Here is a 19,465-nt window from a genome sequence, read left to right on the forward strand (position 1 = left end):
GTGACCTAACTCATTCTGTCTTCTCCTTCAGGTTTTCTCAGGTTCTGTTGTAATATCTAACGACCAAAACATCCTTGCTCCCTTTCAACTTTATTTTCCTGCACACCCATTTTTCCTCTTAAAATAAAGCTAATGCACTTAGTGGATTGCTATAGGCAATGAAGAAAAAAATTCTGCTCGTCAGGTGTTGCATGAATTACTTTAAGATACTTTTGTGCGGATCTCAGGAATTCTAAGAGTTCTGACCTTAAACTGCCTATAAAAACTTCAGCTGTTTGAAGACTGCTCTTAAATGTGGAACTGGTAAGTGCAACATATTGTTCCACCACCAAGATATTTGTCCTTCCTGGACGATTTTTCTCAGTATTCAGTGATTCTTTTTTTTTTTTCTGAACTCACTCAGCATCATCTTGATGTGCAGAGCAGCTCTAACCCTCACTAACCTGTCACCACCGCTCTAATCTGTCCACCCCGACCTTCCACCTTGCAGAGAACAAGAGCTTAGGCGGGCATAGGGCTGTAAGCCGATAGTGCCCCTGGCTCCGGTTGAATGAAAGGGAAGGAAATTGTTCCATATGCATTTGCTGTGGATTAGCGTGTTGACTTTACTGCTAGAGAGAAAGCCTGTTAGAATCCTTTGGGTCCTGCATGTGCATGGGAAACACCGTTTCTCACTTGGTCTTTGTGTCGGAGGTAAGGCTATAGGAAAAAAACAGGAAAGAAACCCAGTCCGAGGAAATTTAAAACTGTTTCTAAAAATAGGCTGGGTTTGTTTGTCAACACTGAACATCAGATAAGACTGTCTCCTAGCTCTGTTTGGAAAAAAGAAAAGTTTTATAACTACATTTAAAGAATTTATTTGAAAGTTTTGGACTTTTTTTTTTTTTTCCTGTAAATATGATCAAGTGTCTTTGTGTCTTTTTAAGCAGTGAGAACTTAAGCTGTTTTCGAACAAGTAAAAAGCAGCAAAAACATTTTGCAGCCTTTACAGTTTAGTATATTGATGATGTGAATTGTTCCATGTTCTGAATTACAGTAATGATTTAGGCATATATAAATATATAAATAAAGAAATAAAAATATCATAAATATATAATATATTACACATAATATATAATGAATATAAAACATAAATTGGCCTAACAAATAATATTAAAAAGGCAATGATGTACAGAAAAGTGATAAGTATTATACTTGTAAATTTGTTTAGCCCAGCAGATTCATTATATTATAGTAACTAGTTAGAAAATTCAGAATGACTGCTTATTTGTTAACTTTTTTTTCTTAGAGCAACAAAATACTTGAGCAGCTTAAAGTTTAATGTATGCAGAAGAAATCAAGAGAGAACTGAAGATCAGAATAAGTGAGGTCTAGCTTTTCTACCCCAGTAGCTTTGAATCAGAGCCAAATAATGGATTAAATGGCCAGAACATCGGCTTAGTGTTACGTAACATACTGTGAGAATTGATCAAGTTGGCTGTGAGATGACTAGCTTAAAATAAATAAGGAAACATGAGCCTCTTGTTTTAAAATTACTATTTTTTTTATTTCTAAGGCAATATTTTTAATATACTATGGATCTAACAAAATTTGAAAAAATCATTTTAAATTTATTTTTTTCCTCTTCTGTATTTAAAAGACATCTGTGCTGTTCTGTTCAAAATATGTAAATATAAAAATGACGTAAATGAAATTTAAAAGGGAAAAATAGCAACTTTTACTTCAGTGCTAGACTGAACATCATTTCTGTATTTTCTTCTACATCTATCAAGTCTGTTATTGCCAAAAATACTTTGCATATGATATAAATTAATGTAGTGATTTATGACATTTTGTGAAATATGGAATGTGTGCTGTGATACGTGTTTTTATAAATTACATCTAACTGTCTTAAGTTATGTGATGCTACCAGTATTGTAAAGTTCAGATCTAGTATCAGTGCATTACTAAAACTGTGAAAATCTTTTTTAAAATATTCTCAAATTATCATCTGCCCCTATTATCCTATGCTATATAGCTTGTCATTTGGTGCAAGAATTTGTACAAGGAAAGATATACATGTTCGTCAGAATATTTTAGAAATTACATTAAAATGAAATGAGGGAAAATGCACTACTGTTTTCTTCAAGTATCTTGAGTAATACTTGCACTAATCTATATTCTTAAAGAATAAGGTTAAAAAATTTGGATTTACAGTAGCTGACATGTCTCATATATCAAGTAACACTCTAATAAAGGTCCATCCTATTTGCATAATGAGGGACATTATCACCTCTGCTGTCAAAACACAAGATTGTTTTCCCTTCAGAAATGAATTAGCTGGCCTACTTAGCATATATAGGTACAGAAAGGTTCATTAACTCTCTGATTTAGGTAATTTTTCATATTAGAGTAGTGAGTGATATTTAAAACTAGAGACACCTAATTCTGTAAAAGTTTTGACAATGTGTATTTCATTCCTTTTCCTCATTTGCTGATAAATTGGCAGGTTTGTTCATAAAAATAAGCCTTTGAATTAAATTATTGTTTCGGTATATATTACTTATTTTATAGATGCAGTATTTTTTTATGATAACTTAGTTGTAGACTAAATTATAATGAGGATGCTTGGTCAGCTCCATATAATAACTTTCATCTAGTTATCCATTTTGTAATAACTTTTGATTTCCTTTCTGTGTTTGGCAGGAACGGATGCAGGGGACTGTGAACTGAGTAGTGGAAGTGCTGAAGAAGGAGGTTTGTTTTGAGGAAACAGGAAAGAGGAAGAAAAGAGAAGGGAAACATACATAATTTTAAGGAAGAAGGAGAGAAAAAAAAACGGGGACTATGGGGAGAAAAAAGATTCAGATTACAAGGATTATGGATGAACGTAACAGACAGGTGAGTAGCAAAAATACTGTATGTGAACATCGTATTGTATCTCTGAGGTGACTTATTCTCATAAGTGATCAAAAAGTTGCTATCTTTGTGTATATATACGTCTACCCACATATATGTGTACACATGCACAATGTATAGAAGATCATCAAAGAAAAAGTACTTTTGGAAACAACCAGAAACCCCACACACAGCTTTTTCAAGTTTAGTAACACGCATAACTTAGGAACTTATTGCTTGAGGGTTTGACTCTACAAAGATTGATGTGTATACTCTACTTTGGGTCCCCTCTGCATTCGCTTTTACTTCAGTGTGTAACATACACGGTTAAGTGCATCTGCAAGTCGCTACAGGATACAGGTTTTTACTACTATATCTTGTGAACTATCATAATATGAGTTTATTCACAGGAGGACATGCAAATTAAACTGAACTAAATATTGTATATTAAATTAATAGATTCAAACTAGTTATGTTTCTATGTGTTTGCAGTGGCTTTATTTTTACCTCCTTCATAGAAAAATGACACTACCATTAAAAAAAAAAAAAAAAATTCATCTTTTCATGTCTGAATTTTGCAAATAATTTGAGTAGCCTAAAACATTCTAAAGCCCACATACAATAATGTTGGCATGTTGTTGATACAAAACAAAATCTCTACTACTGATGCTATAGCTAAATAAGTCCAGGAGGACTTGTTAATTTATTATTACCACAGCTTTAGATAAAATGGCTGAGAAGCCGTCACACATTATCAACGCTATTTCTGCTAGTTAAAATACACTCATAACAGAATCTACTTTCCCGTTCAACAATCAGCATCTTAAAATAAAACCACTTAAAAGTTGCTGTTGTTTACATTTGATGTAAATGAATGAATGTTTTATCACGACTGGAGGTTCACAAGCATGAGAAGCTCTCCACAAAATTATTTAACACTGTGATTAGTGTTCTTCATGAATGTGGCTGCAATTTAGGAGTGACCTTCAGTAACTGTTTTTTAAGAACGTGATATGGAGTCACTACTAACATATTAGTTCTATTCATTTGATCTTTAAAGTTCTTTATGTATTCAGGTTGTTTTTGAAGAAGTTATGTTGTTAGTCTTCAAAGATTTTTATAAGGCCATAAAAACTCAGCCTAGGCTTAACAACAAATTATATTATTTAAATATGTTTCCCAAGAATTTTCAATTTTTTTATTTTTAGTAGTTCCTTGTATCCTCCATGGCAGGAAGTCATGTATAAAAGCAAAATTATGTTTATTATGGATACATTTTGTGTTTTCCCTAAGGATTGCCTATTATTGTAGACCAAGCCAAAAAGCAATAATTCTATCAATATAAAGCCATCACTATATTAATTTTAATTGGTTTATAGCTCATAAATTAAATTGAAGTTGAAATATTGAACTGAATTTATCACTGAACATTATGACATTAGTTCTTTGCAACTTTTCCATATTACTATTATTTCTTTTTGAAGTGAACCTGAATTATTTTGTAAGTGATACTACAAAATCTTGCTATTACTAACATCAGTTCATACAATTGCTTCAGTGTCAACTTGTTTACTCAAATACAGGATTTATGGAGAACTTAATCCCCAGTTTTGTCAAAGAGGTATCTTTCGGGAGGCTAAATTGACTTTATAAAATGAGCACAGCTAGCCTTTCGAGTCCATCACAGCAGAGTTTCAAGACTTCTAGCACCAGATTTCAGAACTAATAATTGTGAATAAAACTATAACATCAGAATATTAACAACTGTAGTGTAAGTGCAGAAAGTGTTCATCTTGCTAGCATTTGATAATAACCATAATGTTGATTAGTCACTATGAGGTCGAAGGTATAGATTTACATTACTTTACCCTGCACATAGTATAATTGGCTTGATTCCACTTTTCTATTTTACTAATATATTGAAACGTAGTTTAGAAAGTGCCTCTGTTGGTTTTGTCCTCTTCACATTTAGTGACCTGATTTAAAACCCAGGAAAGCCAATGAAAATATTTCCATTGATTTATTCAGAATGTGGGATCAGACCTTTTAGTTGTAGCGATATACATGTGATTAAATACAACTAGATCTTCATCAACAGCTGATTGATCTTTTAAGTATTTATATTAGATGCTGTCTTTCACAAGCCTTACTATTTCTTAAAATATAATGTATTCCATGACCTATTGCTGCTTCAATGAAGCTGTATCAGTTTGTTTCCTAACTAATTTCCAGTAATCTATAATAGTAACTGGTTTATATTCCTGTATTTATTTTTTTTTTTTAATTTGATGGCATAAAAAATTTGGATGCACGAAAAAGATTAAAAGGTTGCACTGAGGAAAAAAAATAAAAAAAGGAAAAAAAAGTTTAACATTTTTTGATTAATAAAATTAAGATATCAGCTGAATCACTGTTCCACGAAGGTTATTTGTAGCTCCATTTACCATGATAGGTATGGAGAATGTTTTCTTTTCTTTCTTACTACCTCGCTGAAAAATGTTTGCAAGTACAGCAGCAAATCTGTTGACTTCTTTTCTTATATTCAAGCTCAGTGTGGTTTCACAGTACAAGGCATGTTAGATGGGAATATGATATACATGGATCATGCATCTTCAGCTATTTTCAAGCACATAAATTCTCTGCAGGACAGCACATGCAGGGAAAAATAGGTGGAACACGTGTTGAATGAGAGTAAATAGCAATACTTTCATTCTTCAGCCCTCTCCCCGTGCAAAGGTGAATCCGTTTGGATAACAGAGTTTTTGCAAAATGCTTTAAGCTGCTACAAGGCCTGTGGAAGATGATTTCTGCCCTTGCTTTTCCACTCTTTTGCCCTGTGTCCTGGATAGCTATTGACATTGACCACTGAATGGGGCACTTGCTCTATCAGTAGATCAGCTGTTTTCTTCCATACTACTGTCTGCCACTGTATGAGACTCCCCGACTGATCAAAAATGCCCATATGAGTGGGTTGGAAAGGACAAAAATTGTGCTGACCTCCCTTAAAGAGGATTTCTTCTGAGCAAGTCCAGTTGGTTGGGTTCGTGTACTCTAGTGACTGCACTGGTAATAAATGTAAGTTGAAACTGTCTAGAGTCAGATGTTGGGCTGCGTAAGTCGCAGAAATGTACAATATGGGGATACTACCTGTACTTTTCCAAAAACTATTTGAAACTTTGTTATTTCGGAGTAACTTAAAGGAAAACTTCTGAAACCTAGACATTAGAGGCCCAGTCCTTTTACCCTGGACTGCATTAGAGTTCTGTCATTGATGTCAGAGAGTGCAGAATTCGGGTTTTTAACTAGAAGGAGCCATTAATTTAATGTTGTTTCATGTGGGCTGCCAGTTGGCTATATTTTCCTGAGCCTTATAGTGGTCATGTAGTGACAGAAGTGGGAAAGATGATTGAATCTACTGCAAGTGATTACAAATTCCCTTTGGTTGTGAAAGTTTCAGGAAAACCCATCTCAAAAAATTCCGTTTCACTCTGCTTTTAGCCACAGGGAGAAAGAGCATGAACAACTGCCAGGGCTAGAGTAAATGTGTATTTATTTGTGTAGTTTAGTTACCATTATGATATTAAATGGAAATGAAAGCTCTTGAGACAATCCTGTTGTAAGCAGCCAATGTGAGCAGAGACTTTCTTTTTATTATTTCAACACTGGATAATATAGTCTTCATAAATGTGGAATGAGTCTCTGGTAGTGTTGCTAAGGCTCATGAGATCATGGTTACCTTGTCAACAGCCCATTCGGATAGACAGTACACATTATATTAGTTGTGCTACCAATAGAACCAATAGTGAGAAATATTAGCACTGACATTTGATGTTGGAAGATCCTGACTGCTACAAGTTCTTTGTGCAGAAATGGCAATCGGACACATCAGAGAAAGCTGCTGTGACGAATTCTAGTTATTAAAAAATTAAAAAAAAAAAAAAAAAGAGGAAGGACATTTGCCAAAATGGGTGAACTTAATCTTCCTTTTTTTTTTAATTGAAAAAAAATAATTCAACTGGCTATGTTATGGTCAACACATGAAGTAAAAATTGTATTCATTTGCAACAGAAAATTCCTTGTATTTTTCCTACGTGTTTTCCATCAGTGTGAAAGGGGCTTTCTGGTCTGCTGTAAACTGGGATCATCTGAAACTCTTTTTGCAACAGTCCAGGCTGGGCTGCCCAGGCCTGAAATAAACAAGTATAATGATGTAAATGGTTTTGTATTACTGTTATACAAGGTCACTTACAAAATATCTCATTAAATCCATGATCTGTGAGCTAAATCCAGAGGTACATTGACCCAGGAAAGAGGACATATTGACCCAATAGCATTCTGGTATCAGGTCTGGAACACCTTTTTGCTTTTAATCCACTGATGTTTCCAGTTAGTATTAAGAAATATTAATATCAGGTCTTATATGGCAATCCACCATTTTTTATCCCTCTGATCATCTTGCTCATTACTTCTGCGGTTTTTTTTTTGTACTTGTGGAGCCTGTTGTTGTCAGATTCACAGTTAAAACTGAGTTGAGCTTAGCTAATAACTCAGCATACTGTTCAAAACATCTCTCTCAATTTGTAATGAGCTACTGAGAGTTTAAATGTTATTAAATACCATACGAAGTGCACACTTCAATATTAAGGGGCTTAAATAGTATGATACCTTTTTAAAAGTGTCATGTTTGTGTAGTTCTACGGGGTACAACAGTAACAAACACTTGCCGTTTAACTTTTTCATGCACAGACTTTTTATCATTCTTAGATTCCCACAAATCTGGAAAGCTATAAACCAAGACTTACTGCACTTATCAGCTTAATAGGGAACAAATTAAAGCAGATAAGTAAAGTGAGGTTATGGGGCAGTGGAAGAATATCCCGGAGGGAAATGACCGTTTGCAGGAAGACCTAGATTTGTTCTACTGACTTCCATACCTAATGCTGCTAGTTTGAAAACTAATTTCAGCCTCGTGTATCTATTTTTATCTGTGTTTCAGCTCTGTTTAAAAGGAAACAGTAAGAGATTGTCAGCTGAATCAGAAACTCCCCTGTAGAAAATGAAGAGCCTTGCATATTAGTGCTAATATGAGAACAAGTTAGATGGAAAATGTATTTTTTCCACGATTTTCCTGATATTTTAAGTCTTCTTTGATGAGGTGTTTCATTTTATCCAAGATCTGAGATTTTGTGACTTTTTTTTTCCCCCCCAGGGAAATGTTTTCATATGAAAACATAACTGCTTAACTATGCAGCTAAGCATCATTCTGCTCAATGAACCTTTGTCTTAAACATCACATGTTTTTTATCTTTCACATGTTTGAATTCCTTCTATTGCTTGCATTAAATTGCACACAGTAAGATGTATACTTGGAATATAGAATTGCGGTTAGGTCCTGTTTTTTTGCAGAAGTAAACCTGGGTTTCTGTAAGCAAAGAATACACCCCAAGTTTACATGACTCCTAAATTGTAGTGAACTGCACACTTTCCACGTTATGTCGGACCACCCGAGAAGTAGTTTCAAGCAAGTTGCCGAACTGAACCGTAAATTTGCAGAACGTATTGTATTTAAGGTGAAGTGTGCTGTTATGTTCCAAGCGTAATTTAGAATGAATTAGCATAAGGGAAATATTTAGGTCAAATTACTTTTAATTTGAAGTGCAAGCAAGAAGCCTAAGAAAGTGCAGTAGTGAATGAGGGATCTGCCAAGGCAACCAGCGCAGACACAGGCACAGCCTTGCTGTCTTGCAAGGAATGGTTCGGAAAGCCCTGGGGGACAAAGATCTGGAGGTGGGAAGCAGAACTGAAGCCATTGTGGAGAGGAAGAAGTTACACTCTTCCTGTTATGACAGGAAATGCAGACAAATGTGCTTCCTGACCATTTGCTCAGCAGGGAGTGAAATATTCTTTGACCTTTACCTTGTGAACATTTTAGCAGCGCAGAACTAGTAAACATGTTTTTTATCCTAAACATCTATTTGTACCTGCCAGAACTGGTGACAGCACACCGAAAAAAATAAGTCGACTTTCTTATATGTTATATTAGCTACTGTGTTTTTGATAGATATTATATTTTTGCCTAAAATACATATGTATCTGTACATCCATATATAATGAACTTAATCTAGTCTCTCTGATTAAACAAAAGTAAATGAACCATCAGAGATTAGCTATTATTATTATTATTATTATTATTATTATTATTATTATTATTATTATTATTATTATTATTATTATTATTACATACCTATCGGTTTTTAGATTGTAATTTGTGGTGGGAAGCATATTGATACTACCTAACCTACTAATTCCTGAGTTGTCATGTCATGTTGTTGATTAACACCCCTTCAAATTATCCCTCCTCTCTTCACTCACAATGAAAAAGTTCATAAGAGGTCCACCATGACGTGTCGGATTTGGGCAGACAGAATAATACCACTATTTTAAGTATTTGATCTGTTATTTATATACTAATATACTGAAAATGGGGTGTAGCGCAGAAGTACAAAACCTTCCTTTTTATACGGATTAATCATGAAAAATTTATTTGTTGTAGCTGTAATTTTAGGGCATCCTGCTTAGAACTCCTCTTTATCTGGGCTCTTCAGCAAGCAGTAGCTCAATACGCTTGAGGCTTTCGGGGACAATGGCTCTTTTACCCGCATCAATCCCTGCTGTCTCATCCCTGCGAGTGATGCTGCAGGGTTTCAAGAACATGGAAGCAGACTGCTGAAAGTCCTTCACTGCTCTTTAAAGGGTCTTTCATTTATTGCGGCATGCCCAGCTCTTGCATAAAGGAAGGTTTGTCCAGCATGAATCCTGGGCTGGTGCTGCTTCCCCGTCCCACTGAGGGTGACTGTAAAGATCGTTGCAGTCGGGCGTCTTCATATGACAAGCGGATCTAAACAAAAATCAAATAGAAGGAAGGGGAAGGCAGAATATGACAAGAGCTGTTGCCTCTCAAGTAGTTATTTGGGGTATCAGCATACGGTAGGATTAGGTGCCTGGCAGTGATGTTTTAGTTGAAAGCCCCTTGGTTTACACATGATTAACCTTACTTTATTATGTTTGAAGTTAAGTCAATTCCTCATGTAGTACCTCCTGTTTGTCACATACATCGTATCTACCGTGCTTGTTCAGGTCTCCATGTCACAAATTTAGAGGTTTCAGATTAAATGAGGGCAAACAGAACAGTATCTCTTCTTGACCAGGCAGAGTCTGTATCAGATACTTCTGTGCATTAGCAGTCCGTGATTTTCACTAGTCACTCACACATGCTCAATGGCAGGAAATGTATATGGGAAGGATTATGTGCAGATTCCCTGCTTCTCTTGTTTTCCTATGTCAGCAGCTATATATCTTTATAATCAGGATGGGAAGAAGTAGGGGGAACACTGATATCTTGCCACTGGCTGGGCTGTATTGCTTGAAAGATCACAGAACTGTTACTTTCAAAATGCAAAACTTCAGCATGTACGCTGTGACTCTTAGTGACACCTACGGAGAGCTGCTGTGCTCTCAGAGAGTGTGATTCAGAAAAACTACTAGAAGTACCTGAATTAGAAACAAAAATAAAATAATCCCAAATCAACGCCCACCAAAATTGCAGAAAGAAACAATTACTACATTGCGACAAAGATCAGTAACGTATCCAGAAGACCGTATTCATTAAACAGGAGTATTTATGGTTGCTTCTCTGCCCCCACCGATGTATTAAGAAGCACATAATTGCTGTTACAAACTTAACTAAATAAAGACTATTACCAATGTCCAGTATTACCATTTACACACATACACTTTAAATTTCAGCACATGGAATAATTTACACTTGCAATCAAGCAACATCAATTTCTAGTATATTTAGTTTAAGTAAGTCTTACCAATTAACAATTAAACAAGAAACTCTGCTCTGGGACAAATCACCCTCTAAATGAGGAAAATCACAGTGTGTGATATGCACACTCGAATTCAGGCTGTCTACAGACCCACTTAAAGATGTTGCAGTGACTAGTTCATAAACCATCTCTCAGAAGACTCTCTCTTAGCTTTAAGTACGAAGAGCTGGTTGAGAGGTGTTTCCATGGCATTGAAGAAGAGCCAGAGTTGAAGTAGAAAATCATCCTTTTAACAATCCTCTTTTGTCAATGCCTTTCCTTTAGCACATACTGTGGTTTTCAGCTTTACTCAGAATTTCATCCAAAATGCATAAAAATCTCACCTTGATTTGTATCAAGGAAGTTGGAAGCTGGTTACTTTGTTTGGTTTTGGTTTTGATTTTGATTTTGTTTTTACTTATCCCAACACTTGAAAACAGCATCTAATTTGCTCACAGCCCATAAAGTCATCAGCATGTATGCTTCTTCACACACAAAAATGCTGCAGGCTTTAGTAACCTGCATTCTCAGTACTGCCATTCCTATTATGAGGGCAGTTTGGCTCTTACATTTTTTAAAATTAACATTTAAATAAGTAAAATAACCATAGTGCTAAGAAAAATAATAATAGACTAGTGGGTTTTCAGTTAATATGAAGGGATAGAATTAGATTATTTTTTGGTATGTTTCAGAGGTTCCTTTTGCAATACATATAAAACTATCCATAGATGTGCCTCATACCAGTATTTAGAAACTCTGTCACTGTTTCAAAACTTGTGTTTTATGTACACATGCTTTAAAAGAATTTAAAGGCAGTTGAATGCTGGCCTCTTATCTGTCCCACTTCCTCTCTCCACTCCACTTTCATTCTCCCCAGCCCTCACACTGTCATTATAAAATATTATATCCCCAAAAGGGAAAGACTACCTACATTTCTTATCATTCTTCTAAAAAGGAGAAAAATTGTAAGCTGAAAAACATCTACAAATTAACAGTGGTTTAGACAGCAGAGATAATCATATCTTGAACAATATCATCATGAAGTAAAATATAGTGATTTGATTCTTGCTGCTGAAAAAATATTAAATATTAAGCAGATATTGAAATGCATCCAGTATCTTGTATGTCATTTTTTGAATATGTTGATGAATTGTTTTCTTTCAGTCTCACTAGTGTTATGTCAAATGGCAAAATGACATTGTCTGTTGTTACATTACACTATTGTGACTGAGAACTTTGCAGTATATGAAAATAAGACTATATGACAACTTGGATTTTTGGCTACTGTATCTTTAGCTACTCAAATGTTTACGTTCATGCAGATTGTTTGTGTCTCATTCACTCTCAGTAGGGAGTCAGTTCAAGGGCAGTAAAAATTTGTTACATGTAGGTGGCTGCCTTATACCTAGGCAAAAGAGACCAAATGTTTTAAATAATTCATCCTAAATTTTACCCCTCAGTGAAATTTCTGCAATACTAGAATATTGTCTGTTACCTTAGACAGTGTTTATCAGACACTTTGAGTTTGGGTGAGTATGGTTAACAACACAACAAATAGTTAATAAGTTGAGACCCAAAAAAAGTTAAATAATGAAGATGCTGTCTACTCACATGGCTCACAAAAATACTCCAGCATATGGAAGAGAAGTATATTCATCTTCTTTATGTTGCCACATGGAAGAAAGCATGAAAAAAGCAATTTTTTAAAATGGTTTGAAGAGTATTTTTAATCCTTCCCAAAGTTGCTGACCTTTCACTATACATTTGAAAAATGCAAGTTTGCCCCTACTATAAACTGTTGCAAAAGCATGACAAATTTACATATATATGATATATATATGTAAAGATAAGCCACAAATAATGTAATATTTTAAAATAAAAGTAATATTCTAGATCACCATAGAAACAGTAGTAGACAAAATTTTTTAATGCAGTTATCAGCAGTAGCAGAGACCATAATCTGATAGATTCAGAAAATGTTAGAAAGATCAAGGAGTTAAAAACTAATTAAGATCAGAGCAATCAAGGTTACATTTTAAAGAAAGAATTAAAAAAAAAAAAAATCTAGCTGATTTGTTCTTCTTTTTCACTTTCCATATAAAGGAAATTTAACCAGTATCATTCTAATGATAAGTATTATGAAATAAGTATGTGCTATGCAGCACAGCTGTGTGGTTATTCTAAATGTTCAGGAGCACCTCACAGTAAATACAAACAGTGGCTTTAAAGGTATTTCTGTCCTGGAGTGTACTTTGATGGGAAGAAGCTGTAACATGCTAAATTCTGAGGTTTCTGTGCAACAGAAACCATACTGTACAGAGACACTACACCTACAGCACTGTGGTCAAAAAGTTGATTGAAAGACATTTTAGATGCAGAAAAATATGTTGAGCTAGTACGTTATTTTCTGTATGTTTAGCTTGTTCTAAAATATACTTTTTATATGTGTATATAAATGTTTCAACAAATGCATCAAAATTTTCTGTAATCAGAGAATCTCATTATTTAAAAATATCAACTATCAAAAGGCATTGAGATAGACAAATTTGGAAAGAACTTACTGCCAGTTAAGCATACGTGAAACCAGTGCTGTGGGAAGTGTGTCTTTAAAATTCCTGAATGATTGTATTTGGTGGCAATCCACCTTTTCTTCACAATACGTTGACAGAGGCTAAAGAGATTGAAATGACAATAAAAGGAGTAACATTCAGTATGCATTTGGAGAATAAATGTTCATAGTGTTGGCTCAGAGTCTCATCGTTCTGACATGGACTGGCAAATAGGGATTAGTGATACTTAAAGGTCACGTTTTCCATGGCTTGACATGCTGGGATTTTAAGGTAGTCTGGGGTCACATTTAGCATTAACTTGCATTAGAAGTGTGACAAGATAAAGCAGTAGCCAGATGAACCATGTACAGACAAATCTTCTTGCCTCAGTGTTGAAGCGCAGAGGTGCTACTGCTTATGGGTATTAAGGGGTGGTCACAACAAGTGCAGGATTAGGCAGACCTATAAAGTTGGTTGCATGCCCGTCCTTGGCATACCAAATACCTCGACTACATGTTCAGCTTGATTAATGATAGGCTTAGCAAAACTGTATTGTCGTCGTAAAAGTTATTCTCACAGAAAATTATTAGAGAAAAGAATAGATGCCAAAAAAAAAAATCACCGTCATTGCATACACTTAATGGAAATTTCGTATGTGAAGAAACAGAAGAAGGAGAAGAATTCAACCATACAATTATCTTAAACAGTTCGTAGCAGTTTCTTATTCTGAGTCACATGTCTTACTGGAACTTGTAAGCTAGTGCAGAGAAGAAAAAGAAAACGATGCACAGGTCTTTCATTGTCTAAACAGTCCCTGTGGAAAATTCTGGTTTTGTACAGGGTAATGATATTTTTCACACAGCCCAGGTTTTGCGTGGTGCCAAGGCATTAGTTGGCCTATCGAGAACTTATAAGCACATCCCTATTTTTTCCTATATAATTTGACACAAAGTCCTTTGTGGTGAAAAATGCCAGTTTGTATTTCTAAGTGTCTAATTTGAAATTAAATAAAGTATGCTGCACCTGTATTTAGAAAAGATCTTGTTTCAAGGGTGCTATTTGTTGCCAGTCAAATATTGCTTGTTCTTAATTTGTGCATTGTATTTCTCGTTTCTCACAGGAGTGCTTGAATTTTTAATGCTACATATTTCTTTAAAAATATTGCATTTGTTTATATGAACAATGTATCTGTTTCACACAACTTAAATTCTGTATGAAATAAATTCTTCCACTAAAAATCTAACAGGAGTTGGGGGTCATGGAATCAAAGTCATTCACTATCAAAACAGCAGTTGGTTCCACATGTTCAGGCACGCAAAGCTGGGGTTCAGTTTTAAAATATTGATGAGAAAAATGTAGGCAGTATAAAGAGTATATGAATTAAAAAATTACAGAGAAATATGCAGTATCAACACTTCGTAGCACTACTTAATGAAAATGTCCCATTCTTCTCACTCTCTCGAGTTTTTTGCAGTGAGAATAAGGTATATTTCCCTGTTTACATAGCACACACATGCTTATATTATGTTTTTGAACTATATTTACATTTATGCATTTAACTGACCTTTTTTTTTTCTTTTTTTGTCCAGGTGACATTTACGAAGAGGAAATTTGGGTTAATGAAGAAGGCTTATGAGCTGAGTGTTCTGTGTGACTGCGAGATTGCTCTGATCATCTTCAACAGCACCAACAAACTGTTCCAGTACGCCAGCACTGACATGGACAAGGTGTTGCTGAAGTATACCGAGTACAACGAGCCGCACGAGAGTCGAACGAATTCGGATATTGTTGAGGTAAGATTCTGTGCTCTGTGAAGATTCTTTTCTTTTGCTTTGCTCTGAGACAGAGGTACTCGAAGTGAGGGGATCCATCATCTTTTTCAAGGGCTGTAGAGCATACCCTGGAGCTGACATTAGTGGCAGGAGAGCTGGTGACACATTCTCCAGAAAATATTGCATGCCTCACTCCAAAAGTTATAATGTCCCCCATCCAGGAAGAACTGAAAATTACCTTGTAAAATACATGGAGGAAAAAAAATAGAATCACTTCTTTAAGGCATTCGACTGCCTTGTTGAGATTCTTGATTATTTGCAGAGGAAGAAGGTTTATTAAGATGCAAGTGAAGTTCACTTATAAGCTGCACAATAATAAAAGGTTCAGCTACCTCACACAGAACGCTGTTACCATATTATAATAATAACAACAGTATCAAAGCAGCACTGTCAGAATGCTAGATAAAGCATGTAATTATTTAAAAAATAATAGGGAAAACTGTATTTACAGTTACTGAAAATCATTAATTAATTGTTAATTAAAATTAAATATTTGCAATTTCAAACTTCTAATATTTGCAGAAAAGTCCATTTACTTTGTAAACACATTAGGATTCAAGACGTGTAAAATAAATGAAGGTCTTAATGATTTTGTTGTAATAGCAAAATACTCAGAGTGATATGTAAAAAATTGATTATGTGAGTTATGCAACACCTGTTTTGAAAGCGTATAAGTGATTAGGTATTAAAGGTATCGCTTTTTTAAAGTATTGGAAGGATGAAAGATCAGTCTTAAAGATCAGTGAAAATTTATTCATATATCTTATTGAATAACTTAGCCCATATACCTAGGTCACTTCAGATCTTCTTAAAGGTCTTAGTTTCAGACTTTTAAATAATCTGGGTTTTGTCTAAACTGAAACTTCGGTTCTTTTGGAATCTTCACCTGGGTTAATCATGTGTTTGAGACTAGCAGTGGAAGAAAGTAAATGTGTGAATTACATATAAAATGTTTTTGATGGAGGAAAAATACTGTATAAGAGACATCGTTACCCTTGTTACAAGATGTCACAGTCACACCACCACAGATTGACAAGACTACAACCCTGGGATATATATCACCTTTCTGTCTATCCTTATGTCAATGTATAGAATGATACCGGTTTGTTTCCTTCATGATGTCACAGCAGATTTTCTGCCTACTTAGGAGAGGATGAGCTTCTGACAGGAGAACAAAAATTTATGTGAGTTAAGACCAGGAGGAAAGTACATAATTTCTTCCTCCTCTCCATCATCTCTTTTCCTTTCTTACTTCGAATCTCCTTTATAGACACAAAGTCTTTCCTGGCACCTAGCTCTGGTAAGCCCATGTCCTGTCCAGCAGAATTCAAGTTCTGTCCCCAAAATAATGCTCTGTCCTCTTTCAGTGGCAAAAAGCCAGAATATTCTTAGCAGGAAAAGTTTCCTGTGATATCTTTGCTTTTTCCTGCAGGATTTCTTGTGGGAGTAGGTGCGTAAGCCAGTAATTAGGGATTTATTGCTTGCTACACAATCAATGAATACTTTTGATCATGAGGACTATGGTCTTTCAAGAAACTAAAGTGAAAATGTAAAATTAAAAATAATGTCTGTTCTGTTGTAACTTTGAGATTTTCAGAATGAGCACTCTTTGCACCAGCAATGTCCCTTTCCTGCAAAAACGGTAGGCTAGTTTGGATAGTCTGATAGGCAATTTTGCGTATAGACATGTAATTTTCTCACTATACCCAAAATTTAGGGGTCAGCCTTTTTAAGCTCTCTAAAAAAAGCCAAAAAAGAAAAGCGGGTGATTGAAATGAACATTATTTAAATTGAGTAATCTAACAATAAGCAGAAAAAGCCAAATGAAGTGCGAGTTTATGGTCTTTCCATGTGTTTTGTCGGCTCTGAATTCAGTCATTTGACAGTTACGCTGTTGTGTTTTTCAGTGTCCTGCCTGTAGTGCAAAATACTTGAGCCACACCAATGCCAGTACTGTTTCAGGATCAAAGAAGTACTTTTGTGGGGTGTTGGTTCTGAACAAGGGTTTCATATTATCGTGCCTTTACTAGATAATTAACATCACAGTACGAGTACAATAGAGGAATAGAGCCCATGAAAGTATGCAATCTGAGAAATTGCCTGACTCTTAGTGTAGTTTGGTTCTATTTTTAGGTACAGGATATAAATCTGCCACACATTAAAATATTTAAATTGATCAGTTAAACTGACTACATTACACATATTTTAATTGTAAGGAGTCCATTTTTTTTTCGCTTACAGACAGCTAGATTTCACACTTACAAGTTTTTAATCTTTTTCTTCCAGAGCAATCAACAGCAGCTGAGAATCAGACAGTGTTATTAAATCTGATAATTTTCAATGAAATGACTGCTCAATAACTATATTTCAGTAGAAGAAAAGAGCATAGCTGTGCTCAGAGAATTCTACACAGTATTAGAGAAAGAAAACTTTTTTAGGTAGACATGAAAATTTTAAATATAACTGTCAACCATATAAAGGTCTTTAATTTAGAATCCAATTTCTGTTCACATTCAGCACAATATTAACTATTTAGTTACTTTTTGGTTGCAGAGAACTGTGTTATCAGTCATTAGAATGTGATATTACTTCTTTGAACAATCTGTATTCAAAGAAAATCGAAAGAGTAGCTCTTTAATATGTAGTTAATTGCTTTTAAGTTAGACCACTGCTATTCAAATGGAAAAATTACATGAATTTTCATATAGGTCTGGCTGAAGCTGTTAATTTTATTAAGCAAATTACTTCAGCCTAATTACTGGGATTAATTATATTTAGCATTTCTAAAGGAATGAGTCTTCAGGCCATAATTTGTTATTTGAAGGATCAGAGGACAGCAAGTGTCATACATCTAACAAACATTACACTGTTTTTCAAGGGAAAAATTATTTGACATTCATTTTAATACTTGTGTTACTGCAAATCAAGCAATTTGGTCCCACCTAAATTATAGGTATGTGATCTGATGACATTTGTCGTGATGTAAAATGTTGTGGCTAATACTAGGAGAATTGTAAAGTTCAGTTGCTGTTATTCCTTGAGCTCTTTTGATTTAAAAATTTAGACAAATATACTTTCTTTACACATGTAGTAATTTTATTTACATGTAAAAATATAACTGACATGGTCTTTTATGCTTGCCTCATTCAAATTAGAGTTGATTAACATGCAATTTGGTATATCTGAGCTCTTTAGATCACAAAAATTATCTACCAGCTGAATGTGTCTCAGTTGTCACCCAGCAAATATGACATCCACAGTTAACTAAAAGTCAATGTGTAGTCAGGAAGGAAAAAATATTTGCATCCAGCGCTCAAGTTTATCCCTTTCAAGCAACAGTGACAATTATTGTGAGCCTGACCAAAATCTGCATGGAAGTTTTACGATATGAATTAGTTCTGCAAAACAAATGTTCATTCTGAGACTTCTGTTTAGAGTTTACTGGATTCTTAAAACTGAAGCCTTTATGTCCTCGCCCGCTAAACCACTCACACCACAGTCGTTCATTCAATTTTGCTTCAGTTAAAAAGGGCATGTTGGTTGCTGGATATAGTAACTTATTTTAAGGAATAGCAGACCCTGTGCAGGATCATTTCAGCGCTGAGGAAAAAAAAGGTTTTCACTGTCTGTATACTAACTTCCAAATGCTGTATGTAAATACCAACAACAATATATTCAGCAGCTGTCATTTAAAATCCTGTGATATAATTATTAGAAGAACTGTAATTCTTTACTTTAAAATGGGATCACTTTTTTTTTTCTCATTACAAAATCCTGTGGCATTTGGTACACAGACTTTGGTACAGAAGTAGTGTTTTTACAACTAGAGTTCCAATCTGTCCATAGAAGTTTGTCAATACATCCAGTTCCTATCTGCTCTATCAGAAAAACAAAAAGGAAAAAAAACCACAACTTCTGAGTTTGTTGTTTAATGCTATCAGCACAGTTTTATAGTACTCGGCAATAATTTTCTTATGGCAATGAGGAAGTGAGGAAGAGGAAATGTCAGAGTCTTACAACAAATATGTGCACTATGATTCTTTTGCCTTTATTTAAAATGAGATCCTCTCCTTGTTTCTATAAAACCAAAGTGGACATCGCACAGCTTATCCCAGTGATATTTCACTGCCATGCTACTCGGAGTAACGAGAACCCAGCGCCAAATCACTGTAAACCCACTGCTTAGGAGCTCAGAAATTACTTTAGATTGCAGAGAACATATTTCAGAGTAGGAATACAGGGAGATGTTTTGCATCTTGGCTGCAAATGTAATTACAACCCTAACTGTATTACAGAAATCTGCTGCAGTTCTTCAGCCAACCCATCAAGCCTTTCT

General features: G+C 34.9%; 1 protein-coding gene across 19 annotated transcripts in view; it reads left to right on the plus strand.

Annotated features, from left to right (window-relative positions):
* The window catches only part of MEF2C (myocyte enhancer factor 2C), a 141,366-nt gene that overhangs the window by 57,527 nt on the left and 64,374 nt on the right, over nt 1-19,465 (plus strand). For 18 of the 19 annotated variants that reach the window (XM_071802326.1, XM_071802324.1, XM_071802325.1 and 15 more), the window contains 2 exons: nt 2,686-2,880; nt 14,887-15,090. In XM_071802326.1, coding sequence (XP_071658427.1) covers nt 2,827-2,880; nt 14,887-15,090 — 258 coding nt within the window. In that variant the 5' untranslated portion in view covers nt 2,686-2,826. Of the gene's footprint in view, nt 1-55; nt 304-2,685; nt 2,881-14,886; nt 15,091-19,465 lie in introns of those variants that run through there. The other variant, XM_071802329.1, reaches the window with a different exon arrangement.

This window comes from Patagioenas fasciata, chromosome Z, assembly GCF_037038585.1.
Source record: "Patagioenas fasciata isolate bPatFas1 chromosome Z, bPatFas1.hap1, whole genome shotgun sequence".
NCBI classification, from domain to species: Eukaryota; Metazoa; Chordata; class Aves; order Columbiformes; family Columbidae; genus Patagioenas; species Patagioenas fasciata.